At 56.4% G+C, this 13,164-nt stretch overlaps 1 protein-coding gene across 1 annotated transcript; it reads left to right on the top strand.

Annotated features, from left to right (window-relative positions):
* Nucleotides 1-461: 461 nt before the first annotated feature.
* On the top strand, nt 462-11,637 carry TOMM40 (translocase of outer mitochondrial membrane 40). Its single transcript, XM_006208578.3, has 10 exons — nt 462-598; nt 694-976; nt 1,721-1,788; nt 2,256-2,348; nt 3,233-3,334; nt 4,005-4,110; nt 9,375-9,497; nt 9,651-9,727; nt 9,847-9,949; nt 10,969-11,637. Exons 2-10 carry the CDS (start codon nt 700-702, stop codon nt 11,106-11,108), a joined length of 1,089 nt encoding a protein of 362 aa, XP_006208640.3. The 5' UTR covers nt 462-598; nt 694-699; the 3' UTR covers nt 11,109-11,637.
* The last annotated feature ends 1,527 nt before the right edge of the window (nt 11,638-13,164 follow it).

Below are 13,164 nucleotides of genomic sequence, written 5' to 3'. Positions count from 1 at the left end.
AGGCCTGACCTTGCTGCCTAGCAGCCTCTGCCGCTCAACCCACCTTTACCTGTATCCCTTGACCCTGGCACATTAGCCAATGAACACACGAGGTTGATTACGCCACCAGGGTCGGGCCCCTGTACCTGTTGGAGCCAATCAGGATGCTGCAAGGGCCAAGGCCGACCAATTATCATGGCAGTTTCGCCGCGGGGCGGAGTCGAAAAGGGGAACGCCTTCTGGAATGGGGCAGAGGCGATAAGTCAATGGGCGTTGCAAAGTGCGCAGCACAGACCAATGGCGAGTGAGCACAGGAACCCGCGGCATCGCAAGCCAATCGGGGTGGGCGCCCCGAGCCAATGGGAAGGGCGGGGAGGTGTGCTTTGACCTGAGAGTGGAAACCAACAGAAAAGGACGTTCCAAAGAGATGGGTGGGACTCTCATCCATGACTCCAATAGTAAGGCCAGGCTCTGAAGCTGGTGGGCGGACCCCAAGGCACGCTAAACCAATGGGCTAGGTGGGGCGGGGCGACGGTGGCAGCGGCGGCGGCATCGGGTTCGGTTGCGCGTGGCGCACGGGGTGGGAGCGAAGCCCAGACCCGGAGGAGGCGCTGCCGCGGTGAGAACCGAGGCTCCGAGCAGGGGGGTGTTGGCTGGGGACTGGGCCTGGAGACTGCGGGCCTTGACCTCTGCCCTTTGACCTTTCCCCTGCAGGCGACCATGGGGAACGTGTTGGCCGCTAGCTCGCCGCCCGCAGGGCCGCCGCCGCCGCCGCCTGCGCCTCCCCTCGTGGGACTGCCGCCGCCTCCGCCCTCTCCTCCGGGCTTCACGCTGCCGCCGCTCGGGGGCGGCCTGGGCACTGGGGCTGGCGCAGGTCGAGGTTCCGAACGGACCCCCGGGACTGCGGCCGCCAGCTCTGGAGGGACCGTGGATGATGGGGCCTGCGGCTGCCTGCCCAATCCGGGCACGTTCGAGGAGTGCCACCGGAAGTGCAAGGGTGAGGGGCTAGGGGCCTGGTAGGGGTTCGATGGCCCAGATCTCGGGGGAAGCGGGAGCACGTTGAGGACCTTGAGAATTGGCATAGACCATTGGAATCACTTAACAGAGCATTAGGAGTTGACGTTGGGATCGCGTGGTGGAATGTCAGACTTGGGGCTTAGAGCGATGGGATCAAATGGTGGAACCTTGGGATGGAATGCCAGAGCCTTAGAGAAAAGCCTTAGGAACCTCAGGATCCCCAGGAATCAGCCAAGCCAGCTTCATGTGGTTGAGAGGGAAACTGAGGCCCAAGGTCACAGTGTCAGCAAAGTGTCAGCAAGGGGCCAGTGGCGGTGGAACCCAAGGCTTAGGATCCTGGCTTGGAATAATTATGGTAGCAAAAGTGGTGGAGACTTATTGAGCACTGTTCTGGAATTCAGTATGTGTTAACTCATTAAATTCTTGCAATATTTCCATGTAGTGAGTATTTTCATCTTACAAATGATAACGTTTGACAGAGACATAAAGTGACTTGCTTAAGGTCACAGAGGTAATACTGTGATTTGGATGCAGGCAAAGGCCTTGGTCCTGGGCCCATCCACTAGGCTATTCTGCCTCTTTGCTGGTTGGGGTACTTTGTGCAGTGTGCTGCTTGTTCGTCCCTGGAGAAGGGAGAGCCAGCATGATAGGGAAGGAAGGGATGAGAGATAGTGTGTGTGTGTGTGTGTGTGTTGGAGTGTGATAGCATTTCTCTCTTCTTTAGAGCTGTTTCCTATTCAGATGGAAGGTGTCAAGCTCACAGTCAACAAAGGGTTGAGTAATCATTTCCAGGTGAGCCTTCTTGAGGCCATTATCCTCCAGAGGTCATCCCAGCCATTCCCCTGTATCTGCATATACAGCCCCCTTACTCCTCCTCCCTAAAGGTCTGGGCTCCTTGGTACTTGAAAAGACTCAGAGACACAGTGCCAGGCTGACTACTCAATGGGGGCCAGTGGTAGTGTTTAGAGATCCAGAAACCAGAGATCCTCCCTTCCCCTACTACCAGCATCCAGGCAGGAATGAAGTACCAGGTATGCAGTCCCAGCCCTGGCACATCTCTTCTCTGAGTCTCTAATCTAGTCAGTCCACACCTCCCACTCTTCATCCCCTGCCCAGCCCAGAGATGCCCTGATGGGGAAGCCAGATTGGCAAGTATCCCCTATCCCAGGTGGGAGGGGAGCTGTCCTGGGAGTGGGCTCAGCTGGGCTCCTGGGGGAGGGGGCACAGTCTCGTCACCACAGCCCTCCCTCTTCTCCCAGGTGAACCACACAGTAGCCCTCAGCACAATCGGGGAGTCCAACTACCACTTCGGGGTCACGTATGTGGGGACAAAGCAGCTGAGTCCCACAGAGGTGAGGTTCCTTTTGCCATTCATTCATTGTATCTTTCTTCTAACAAATAATGTAGCCAAACAGGCAAGCGAAGAAGACTTTGTCAGTAGGAGGCCAGAGCTGCTGAGGGTGTTGGGAGGTGGGGACTGTGTCTCTCCAAGGTGCATTGGAATCTGGGTCATTCCTTCATCCTGACCCCCACCTCTCTGCCTAGCCTTGGGCTGGGCAAGTCTGGGGACACCCGGGTCACCAGAGAGTAATGACCTAGAGGGGGCAGAGCTGGGTTGTAGATCATGCTGGGCTTTGAAGGCCAAGTTAGACATTTGAACTTTCACTAGGGGGCGCGAGAGAGCCACAGGAAGATCTGAAGCGGGAAAGACATGGTGGGATGAATGCTTTGGAAATAGCCTCGCAGACATCCTGAAAAATGTTAGGTTAGGGGAGTGAAGAAGGCAAACCTGGGGGCTTGTAAGGAGGCTGAGGCAGGACAAGGAGGAGTTGGGCTAAATTAGATCTCTGCTTATATTAACTATTTCCATTCAATACATTAGTTTATTCAACAAACTTTCCTTTTACCCCATTCTGTGCCCAGCCCTGTGCTGAGCGGTGCTGGGGACCTAGCAGTGACTGAAACAGCCATGAGGCTCATAGCCTAGCAGAGAAAGGGAACAGACCTGTCACCAGATAGTAACAGTGCAGGGTGGGCAGGACTGAAATGGGGGAACCAAAGGCTGTGGGGACCCAGAGAGGAGCCTAACTCAGCCTAGGTGGTCTTGGAGGCCTTCCTGGAGGAGATGAGCTCAGTCTGGGGCTTTCTAAATCTAGGATTCTCACCGAGGCCCGTCATGCCTGTACTTCCATTAGTGCTCTGTCTCTGATCTCTAATCCTGCTCTCTGCCCCACAGGCATTCCCCGTGCTGGTGGGTGACATGGACAATAGTGGCAGCCTCAACGCTCAGGTCATTCACCAGCTGGGCCCTGGCCTCAGATCGAAGATGGCCATTCAGGTGAGTGGGAGTTGTGTTGGCTGCTCCCCTAGTCACCCTGAGCACCAAGCCCTTGTCGAACCCAGGAACCTAAGTTCATATACCCAATGCACAGTGAGGCCAAACAAACCAAAACATCTGAGTTTGGAGCAGAGTACGGGTGGCTCAGACTTTAAAGACAGTTTTCAGGGAAGAGTTTTTAAAGGCAGATTTGGTGAGGAAGGGCTGCAGGATGTGTGACTTTCTTCTGGTTGTTTGGAGGGGGGTCGCAGGGTGTTATGCCAGGAATCTGGTGCCCAGCCTAAAGTTACATCCATCTGGGTAGGGCCTTAACTCAAAGACGCATTGTTCTGTAGATCCCCTGAGGAGGAACTAGGATCCTGCCTATTGCCAGCTCTGTTGTTTGACTGCTTTTCCTTTGCTTCTGCCTTCCCTCCCTTACTTGACTAGTAAATCTTTGAACCTGCTCTTAGGGAGGGTCTAGGAGGCTGAAGCCTCTCTCCCATAAACAAGAAAACTGGACATGACATATATCTATATAACTGAATCACTGCTGTATATCAGGAGTTAACACAACATTGTAAATCAACTATACTTCAACTAGAAAAAAAAAGAAAGAAAGAAAATAAGGGGATAAGGAAAGGCTTTTGTATCTGGGAGGGACCCTCACGCATCCCCTTCTCCCTCACAGACCCAGCAGTCGAAGTTTGTGAACTGGCAGGTAGACGGGGAATACCGGGGTTCCGACTTCACGGCAGCCGTCACCCTGGGGAACCCAGACGTCCTGGTGGGTTCAGGTAAGAGGCCCAGGGCTTGGAGGGTGGTTCAACCCCCGCCCCAGCTCAACCAGCAAATCCATTTCTTTCTCCCTCCTTTTCTACTATCCAAGAACTGGTCCAGGGCAGGAATGTCTTGAGAACATGGGGCCCCATAGCATTGTGGGTGAGAAAGCGATTGAAGCCCCAGCTGTGCTGCTGTCTCAACTGCGATTATATGCACTTTCATCACTTCTGTGGGCCTGTTTCCTCATCTGTAAAATCAGATTGCCTCACAGACTTGTTGAGTAGGTCGTGGAAGTTCATATGTCTGGAGAGCTTCAAATAGGGTTAAGCATGTGACAGGTCCCAAGATGAGCTGCTCTTGTTACTACTTGTGCGGCTCTGGGGTTGCCTGGGGGCAGAGAGCAGATCCCAAGGCAGGCGGGGTCTACGTGCAGTTGCGCGCAGTTGCGGGGAAGCAAGTGAGTCTGAGATGGAAGCTGATGGGGTTAGCTGGGGGCAGGGACCGTCTGACTTCTTCTGTCTGTACTTCTCCGCTTTGGTTCCCTTTTTTTTTTTTTCTCATCTCTAGGTGTCTGCCTTTGATTTCTCTACATTCATTTAGTGAGTGTTTAGCGATCACGTACTGTGTATATTCTAGACCCCAAGGGTAAGGTGGTGAACAAAGGAAAATTAAGTTCGTCCTCTGGGAGCCTCCATTCTCCTGACACAAGTAAAGCAGCATATAAAGAAAAGACGTAGTGATGGAGTGATGTGAAAAGATTACAGCCTCAGGAGCGCTGGGTGGAGTCTGCAGAAAAGGCTTCGTTACATAACTAATGTTTGCACGAAGACTGAGGGGTGTGAGGGAAGGTGTCAAGCAAATACATGGGAAAAGAGCTTTTCAGCTGGAAGGAACAGCAAGTGCAAAGGCTCTGAGGTAGAACCCTTTACTGGAACGTCAAGGAAGATCCGGGCTGTAATGAAAGAGGAAGGAGGGCAATGAGGCCAAATCACATAAGGCTTTGTAAAACTTTGGTTTTACTCTGAGTGAGTCTGGGGTTACCAGAGGATTTTGAGAGGAGCAGGGTCTGACTTAGCTTCTAATGGGACCCCTTGTGCCAACACATGGAGACTGGACCACAAGGGGTTCCAGCCTGGGGACAGTGGAGGCGGGGAGAAGTGATGTACTTTGAAGCTGGAGCAGTGGGGATTGCTGATGGATTGGGTGTTGGGGATAAGAGAGAGGTCAGAAATAAGAGATCAGTCCCCTTCTTTTTGGCTTGGACCACTGGAAGGGTGGCGTTGGTTCCCACCTTGTGGCTGGGCCCTAGGCTCTTGGGCAGTGAGCGCTGAGTGAATGCATGTGTGAGGTGGGAAGCCAGGATATCTGGGAGTCCCCAGGGAGAGCCCTCACTTCTGCCTTCTGGAGGCTCAGGAGCCTTTGCAGAGGTGTCACCTTTGAGCTTCCAGAAGAAGGGGAGGAGAGGAGCCGTGAAGGTGAGGAGAGAGGGACGGGCTGGGAGATGGGAGGCTTGGCATGAGAGGCCTCCTAGGTGGGCTGCATCCAGGGGCCCCAGAGCGGGGGTCCTGTCCCCTCCACCCTCCTCTTCCACCTGCTCACATGCTCACTGCAGCTGGACCACAAGAGCTCTTCTGGAATCGCTGTGTTGTTTCTTCCCCGGGCCCCTCTCTTTCATCTGCCATCCCCACTGCTTGGAATTCTTTCTGATCTTGACATGGCTGAATGAACGCCTCTCAGGACACACACCACCCTCGCTGAGAGACCTTCCTTGGCTAAAGTGATGTTCGCGTCTCCGTGGTAGCCCTTCCCTCTGAAGTGGTCTCGCTCTTCCTCACCTGCCTCCCACGCTAGGACATCAGCTCTCTGCAGGCAGGGAGTCGTCTGCTTACTCACTACTGTCTGCGCAGCACCTGGAACCATGCTGGGAACAGAGTAGGTGCTCAGAAAATGCTGAGTGATGGTTATAGCGCAAGCTGGTTTCCACCTCCTGCCCTTTATCAGGCCCAAAGCTTATCGTGCGCACTTTGTCTCTCATTCGAGGCACTAGGGGTAGAGTGATGAAGAAACAGGTGGTCCTGTAGAAGCTCACAGAATCCTCAGCAGCCCTGTGGGGTTGGTGCTGCCGTCACCCCCAACTCATCGAGGCCCACAGGGACAAGTGCTTCCCCAAGGACATCAGCGAGTCCACCTCCAGAGTTCCGGCTCCTCTAGCACTGGCCCGCGCCCTGCGAACACTCGCCAGCGTCGTCCTTCCATCTTCCCAGCGCTGGCCTCTCCTTCCCTCTTCCCTGGAGCCCAAGGCCACTGGTGACACTCTCGTCTCTCAGTTCTTAACAGGTGTCCCTTCGTCCCCCCGAGACACTGATCAAAACTACTGGGCCCGGGTCAGTGCTGACCACCTGTAGTCGGTGGCTCCGCCCCCTCTGAGCCTCAGTTTCCTTGTCTGTCTCTCGGGCACAGTAGCAGTGAGCACATCTTCCTGAGGGAGCAGTGGGAGAGCCCAGCTTCAGCCCCGAGTACGGGGCGAACTATGCCTAGTTAGGGTGCACTCCCACCACGGGTCAGGGCTCAGTGTTCCCACAGATGAGGGCAGGGCTCAGGGGTGAAACGGACACAGCTAGGAAGCAGAGGAGCTGAGATTTGAATCGCAGCCTCTGCCTCACTGAGGAGCCCGTCGTTTCACTTCAGTTCCTTCCCATGGCCTCAGTTCCTCCCCTGGAGCCTCTGCTTCATTCTGAGCACCTCGCGCACCTGTGCCTGTTCTGGGCTGGGTGGTGCTGGGACCCAAAGCCAGAGAGCCCCTGCCTTCCCTGTAGGTTTCCGGAGACCAGGCTCCTTTTCCAGGCCAGCTGCACTCTGCCCCTTGCCCGCGGCCTCCTCTTTGCCCACAGATCCCTGACTCACTTCCTGTCCTTCTTGCGGGGTCTTGAGCTCCGTGGTTTCTCCCTCGCTGCTCCAGACGTTGCAGAATGGCCCCTGGTTGAGAACCACTGGTCTTGACAAAGCTCCTTCCTTGGGGAGCTCCCGGGTCATGGGGGAGCTGGGTCTGGACGCAAGCAGGAGGGAAAACCAGAGCAGCTTGAGGAGACAGATGCAGGAAGGGCTGGAATGCTCAGGTCTGTGAGGAGCTAAGTGCTGGGCAGCGAGCTGTAAAGCCCTCGGAGGAAAAACATCCCGGCGCAGAGCAACCATGAGCCAGAGGCCCGGGGAACGTGCTTGGGGCGCAGAGAGAGCGACTCCATAGGGCACGGGGCAACCAGGAGAGGCTCAGGCCGACTGCAGGAGGCCAGGGCTATGCGGCCGCAGTGGTCCTGTGGTGATGGCAGCTTCAATCCCACGGGGAGAAAGCAGGCAAATCCAGGAAATGGCTTCAGTGCAAGCATTTACTTTCCCAGACGAAGCAGAGGGACGGGTACACCCAGCCGAAGGGATGGTGTGTGCATGGGCTTGAAAGCAGAAGAGAGCTCCACGTGTTCCTGCAGTGTGGCCAGCTGTGTTATGGGATGAGACGATGGCTCTCTCAAAGCTGGGGACCAGCCATATGGGGCCTTGCACCTGTTCCGTGAGGAGCCAGGGTCTCCTTGGCAGTGGGGAGCCTGAGCAGGGGGAGAGCGGGGTCAGGTCTGTGCTTGAGCAAGATCCCTCTGTCTGCTGCGTGCAGGGTTGTTTGGAGAGGGTGAGAGTGGGATCCAGGGAGCAGAGGACGAGGCAGTCCCAGGAGATGGAGGGCGAGTGGGAGAGAAGTTTGGGGGTCTCTCAGTCCCAGTAGTGGCCAGAGACTCTTGAGTTGAAGTCCCTGTGTGAACTCGAGATAGTCAGTTTTCTCTCTCTGGGTCTCGGGTTCCCTTTTATTGAAAGGAGAGGGCGCTCCGGGCCAGAGGTGTGCTGGTGATGGTTTAACAGGCAGCTCCAGGGGTAGGAGTTAGGAGGCAGATCTGTATCATCTACTTGTGGGGTGAAGAAACGGACACAGTCACTCGAGCCCTTAGGGATCCGCTCCAGCCCACCCTGACCCCAGCTGCCCCAGAAGACACCACCAGGTCCCTGGCCGGGAACCCTCAGCCTCCCTCAGTTCCGCTGGTGGCCGCCCCTTCCCAGGTGTGCCTGCACATGTGAGCGGCCCCTGATGCTGTCTACCCGTCCCTGTCCTGCTGCCTCCAGCCTGTCCCCAGGCTGTGCCTCTGATCTCTGGGAAGCATATTTACATCTCCTGCTTCCTGTCTCTAGGTTGACACCTCGTGCTCCTGTCCCCCAGGCTTTGTACCACCCCCCAACTCTGGGCCTGTCCTGTCCCTGCCTGTCCCCACCTTCCTTTCTGCCCTGTATTCCTTCTCACTGAGTGTCTATCTCTAAGCTTATCTCCAAGCTTATCTCCACTGAGCTCACCTGCTCCATCTTTTCAGGTTAGGAATCTGCATTCCTCCATCCCTCTCCCTTTCTGATCATTTTCCTGTCACTACAGAGTTGTCTTTTGTTTTCCTTTTCTCTCTCACTCCCTCTGCATACCCCCTCTCTTCCTCCCTGGTTCTTCCCCTCTGCAGAGGTCACTCTGTGGTGTCTAGTCTCTGGGGCTTCAGAGACAGACACGAGTGAGTCTCCGTCCTCGGGCTCAAGGAATTAGCGCAGTGATGAAGTCATTTGTTAGCATATACTCAGGGGGCCTCAGAGCCATCCCTGGCTGCCGAGGAACAGAGGAAGTAGACCTCAGCAGGGCCCATCCTCGTGATTGCTGGGTGCTGGCTGTGTAGATACTGCTCCTGCTTCCAGCCCTGAGCTCTTCCTCACAACCTTGCCAGGTGGTCCTTGCCAGGAGTGATGCCAGAGGCCTGAGGTACCTCCACCAGCACGTGGTGGGGCTGGGATCTGAACGCAGGCTTTCTGGCCCCCCGAGGTGTGCTCTTACCAACCGTACCCTCTTACTTCTCCTGGCGGGAGAGCAGTTCAGAGCCTGGGCTTGGGAGGTGGAGAGGCCTGGAGTCTGCCCCTGACCCATTTTGTGACCTTGTGGGAGTGACTTAATCTTTCAGCGTCTGTAGCCTCCTCCGTAAACGGAGGCAAATGAATGCAGAGTAGTTGAGGTCCCATGGGGCCTGGGAGGCTGACCTCAGAGTCCTGTGAACCACTTGAGCAAGGAGCCTGCTTGGGAGGCCTGAGGCAGCCCTGAGCCTCCGGCAGGGGCAAGCCTAGAAGGCTGCCTGGAGCAGGAGTCTAGCCTGGCACTGTGACAAGGCGGAAACTAACCAACAAACCAAGTGTTAACTTAATGTCTTCCCTGCAGGAATCCTCGTGGCCCACTACCTCCAGAGCATCACGCCATGTCTGGCCCTGGGCGGAGAGCTGGTCTACCACCGGCGGCCCGGGGAGGAGGGCACTGTTATGTCACTAGCTGGGAAATATACATGTGAGCCTGGGGGCCCTGGTCACCTGGGTCCAAAGGAGGAGGGGGCTAGGGGCCTGGACTCCTGGGTCTGAGGGAGGTGGGGGAGAACCTAGGTTCCCAGATGCCCAAGCCCCCTTGGTAACCTGCCCCACCCCCCGCCTTGCTCTCTTACAGTGAACAACTGGGTGGCAACAGTAACGTTGGGTCAGGCGGGCATGCACGCCACGTACTACCACAAAGCCAGCGACCAGGTGAGCTAGTCCGGGGACTGGCTATCGGGGTATGCTTGCCAGGCACGGGGTGCTGGGGGCTCCTGTGCCTGAGACCCACCCAGGAGGCTGACTCGCCCGTGTTGTCCTGGCCTCTCCAGCTACAGGTGGGTGTGGAGTTCGAAGCCAGCACAAGGATGCAGGACACAAGTGTCTCCTTCGGGTACCAGTTGGACCTGCCCAAGGCCAACCTCCTCTTCAAAGGTACAGGCCCCCATTTCCTTACTTGGGAAACAACAGGTGACTCAGCTCTGAGGGGGTGTCTAGACCAGGGGAGATGGTAAAGGGCATCATGCCGGGCCCCCAAATTACCCAGGGAGGGTAGGTGCCTGGGCCCCGAGCTTTGTATCTACCACCCTCCCTCCTCACCCCGCCAGTGGCCCTCTCCCAGTCTGCACACCGGGCCCCTTCTCTCTTTTTATCATGAGTGGAAGGCAACTTGGAGCACAGCCAGCCCACCCCGTATCTCCCATTTGGGAGGTTGCACAGCCTCAGCTAGATCCAGAACCTTCCCCCAGGCTCACCGACTCTAGTCTCGTTTCTTCTTGGACCTCAGTGCTTCTCAGGCTTGGGGTGTGTGGAGATTGCCCCAGTAAGGCAGCTTCAGTCGGCCTGGGCCAGGGCTTCTCAAGGCAGCGAGGAGGCCCAGTGAAGGGTTTGGGGGTTTTTTTGTTTTTGCCTCTGAAGCCTGCCTCCCCTGCTTGCCCCTCGAGCCCTCGCTCTGCAGGCAGTAGCCCGCTGTCAGAGGCTGGGTTTGGGTTGCGGCTCTGCTCTCCTCAACTCCTGGTCAGTGAGTCCTCCCTCCCCACCGTGCGGGAATGGCACCAGGTTCTTGCACACCTGTCAGGTTCTGGCACACAAGCCCTAGAGGAGAGTTCAGTCTTTCATTCAGCAGATACTCAGCCTTGTGTACCCAGTCCTGTGTCGAGGGGGCTGGGGACACAGCAGTCACCAGGCCCTGTCCCCCCCCCATCCCCGAGAGCTAACAGTGTGAGGGACAGACCCATCCCCAGAGAGCCGCAGCAACCTGGTGTGAACAGCACTAGAGTGGATGCTGGGGGGGCTCTCCAGAGGTGGGGTGTCACTAAGCTCAGAGCTGAAATTCTTGGGGTGCATTGAGGGGCTTCGGGATGATGGGGACCACATGGACAGCAGTCTGGGGCAGCTCCTGGGGACAGAGCAAGAAGCCAGCACGTGGCTCTTACACAGCTATCTGCCGGCAGGCTCCGTGGACAGCAACTGGATCGTGGGTGCCACGCTGGAGAAGAAGCTCCCACCCCTGCCCCTGACATTGGCCCTCGGGGCCTTCCTGAATCACCGAAAGAACAAGTTCCAGTGCGGCTTCGGCCTCACCATTGGCTGAGCCCCTCCTGGCCCCCGCCTTCCACGCCCTTTCTCCTTCAGATCCCACCTCCCCCTCCCCCTGCCATGGAGGGGAGACCTGAGTTCCCCTCCCCCTCCCTTCCCTCCCTCCTCGGGGGTCAGGGGGACAGCGGAAAGGAGGGGACCCATCACCCCAGCAGCTAAGGGGGGATTCTGGAACCACGGGCGCTTCAGGGTTCAGAGTACCAGGGGCAGCATGCCCCGCAGGCCTGGAGGTCCAGGAAGGGATTCTGGAATCGAGGGGCACACGGGATTCTGAGCACCATGGGGCAGAGGCAGCCAGACAACCTCAGGGAGGTGTTGGGGTGTTCCCATCCCCCAAAGGGCCCTGGGCCCAGCCCCAAGGGGGCAGCAAGCAGAGGAGCTTCCCACCCCCAGTTAGCCTGCCCTGCCCACTTTCCCGCCCACCCTGCATATAAATCATGTTTATAAGTTATGGAAGAACTGGGACATTTTACAGAAAAAAAAAAAAACAACAAAAAATATACATGAAAAAAACCCAAGTGAAATGGGAGGCCTCTGTTTTCCTATGCGTGATGTGTCTGTGGCCCCGTTTGGCCTATTCCATCTACCTGACCTCCCCACAGTGGCCGGCGGGGGGGCACAGACCGCAAGGGAGTCAAGTCTGGTCATTGGCCAGAGCCCAGCCCAGCACGGGGAAGGGCCTGGCCCAGGGTCACACAGCCTCCTTGTGACTTTCCCAGCCGCCGGGGACATCACAGGCTTCCCTTCCCAGGAGGACGTTGTCCTGTGGTCACTCACCTCAGCTTGGCCTGGCCAGCGTGGCTGCAGAGGACTTTGTCCCTAAGAACTAAAGCAACAGGGATGAGGCTGTCTCTGGGTGCAGGGGTGGGGGCAGAGGGCTGGGACTCCAAGATTTTTCCAGGTTCCAAAGAAGGCAAAGGATGAAGGTGTGTGAAGACTAACAGGAAGATCAGAGCTTTTGAAAAGGTTCATGAAGTATTCAAGCACCTGGAAGGGCTTCAGAATCAGTTACTACCCTTGGGAAAAGGGCGTGGGCTTCTGGCCCCTGGTGGGGAGGGAGGGGGCTGGAGTCTGATTCACTGGTGGGGACAGGGGGTGCTGGAAGCAAGGGAGGCAAGCTGACACCCCTGACCCCACTCCAGACAGAGGAACTGAAACCCTGGCATGCACTGTCTGGGGAGGGAGTCCACTGACCAGTGATGACCCCTCACGGCTCAGAGAAGCCACCCAACCCATTCCCTGCCAGGGCCTTCTGAGGCCAAAGCAAACAGGCCCTGCCTGTCTGGCACGGGGGCTCCCTTCCTGAGACCAGCCTCAGACGCCACAGTATCCAATGTCCCCACACCCTCAGAAGCAAGCTCCTCCATTTCTTACTGGCTTCACTATCCACCTCAATTCCAAATCAGGGGTTACTCATCTGCGAAACAGCTGGGGTGCATGTAACGGCTGCTGGGGAGCGGACAGTGACACTGTGGCCCACCACAGCAGTGACGGTTCTCAGTACTTGACATATACCAAATGATTCACCAAACAATAAGGCAACTATCCGTTTTCTGGACCAAGAAACTGGACGTTCAGAGAGGCTGTCATTTGCTCATGGTCACACAGCTGGCGACCAGCAGAGTCGCCTGGATTCAGGCCAGGACATTTTGGTTCCAGAGTCAACATGAATGCTCCAAGCCCTGGGGGATGGCACAATATGCAGGTGGCTCCTGGAATCCACAAAGCCTCTGTTAAAATGCTAGATTTTCATTTCACAAATGGGGAAAAGGGCTCAGAGAGGTACTTACGTGTGCCCAAAGTCACAGAGAGTGAGGGTTAAAAACCGGGTTTCACTCAAAGCCTAGGCTTTTAGCAGATGCTACACTGTCCCCACACCTCCCATCCCTTTTCTCTTTTTTTTTTTTTTTTTTTTTGGAGGAGGTAATTAGGCTTATCTGTTTTGTTTTGTTTTGTTTTTTGGAGGCGGTACTGGGGATTGAACCCAGGACCCTGTGCATGCTACGCATGCGCTCTACCACTTGCGCTATAAGCACCCCCCCACCTCGACC

Source organism: Vicugna pacos, chromosome 9 (genome assembly GCF_048564905.1).
Source record: "Vicugna pacos chromosome 9, VicPac4, whole genome shotgun sequence".
Classification (NCBI taxonomy): Eukaryota; Metazoa; Chordata; class Mammalia; order Artiodactyla; family Camelidae; genus Vicugna; species Vicugna pacos.
This window is presented reverse-complemented; position numbering and strand designations above follow the sequence as displayed.

Coding starts and splice junctions, on each gene's coding strand:
- TOMM40 (XM_006208578.3), top strand. CDS start 700: ATGGGGAACGTGTTGGCCGCTAGCTCGCCGCCCGCAGGGCCGCCGCCG. Junction 1,789..2,255: donor GGTTGAGTAATCATTTCCAG/GTGAGCCTTCTT, acceptor CTCTTCTCCCAG/GTGAACCACACAGTAGCCCT. Junction 4,111..9,374: donor AGACGTCCTGGTGGGTTCAG/GTAAGAGGCCCA, acceptor TCTTCCCTGCAG/GAATCCTCGTGGCCCACTAC.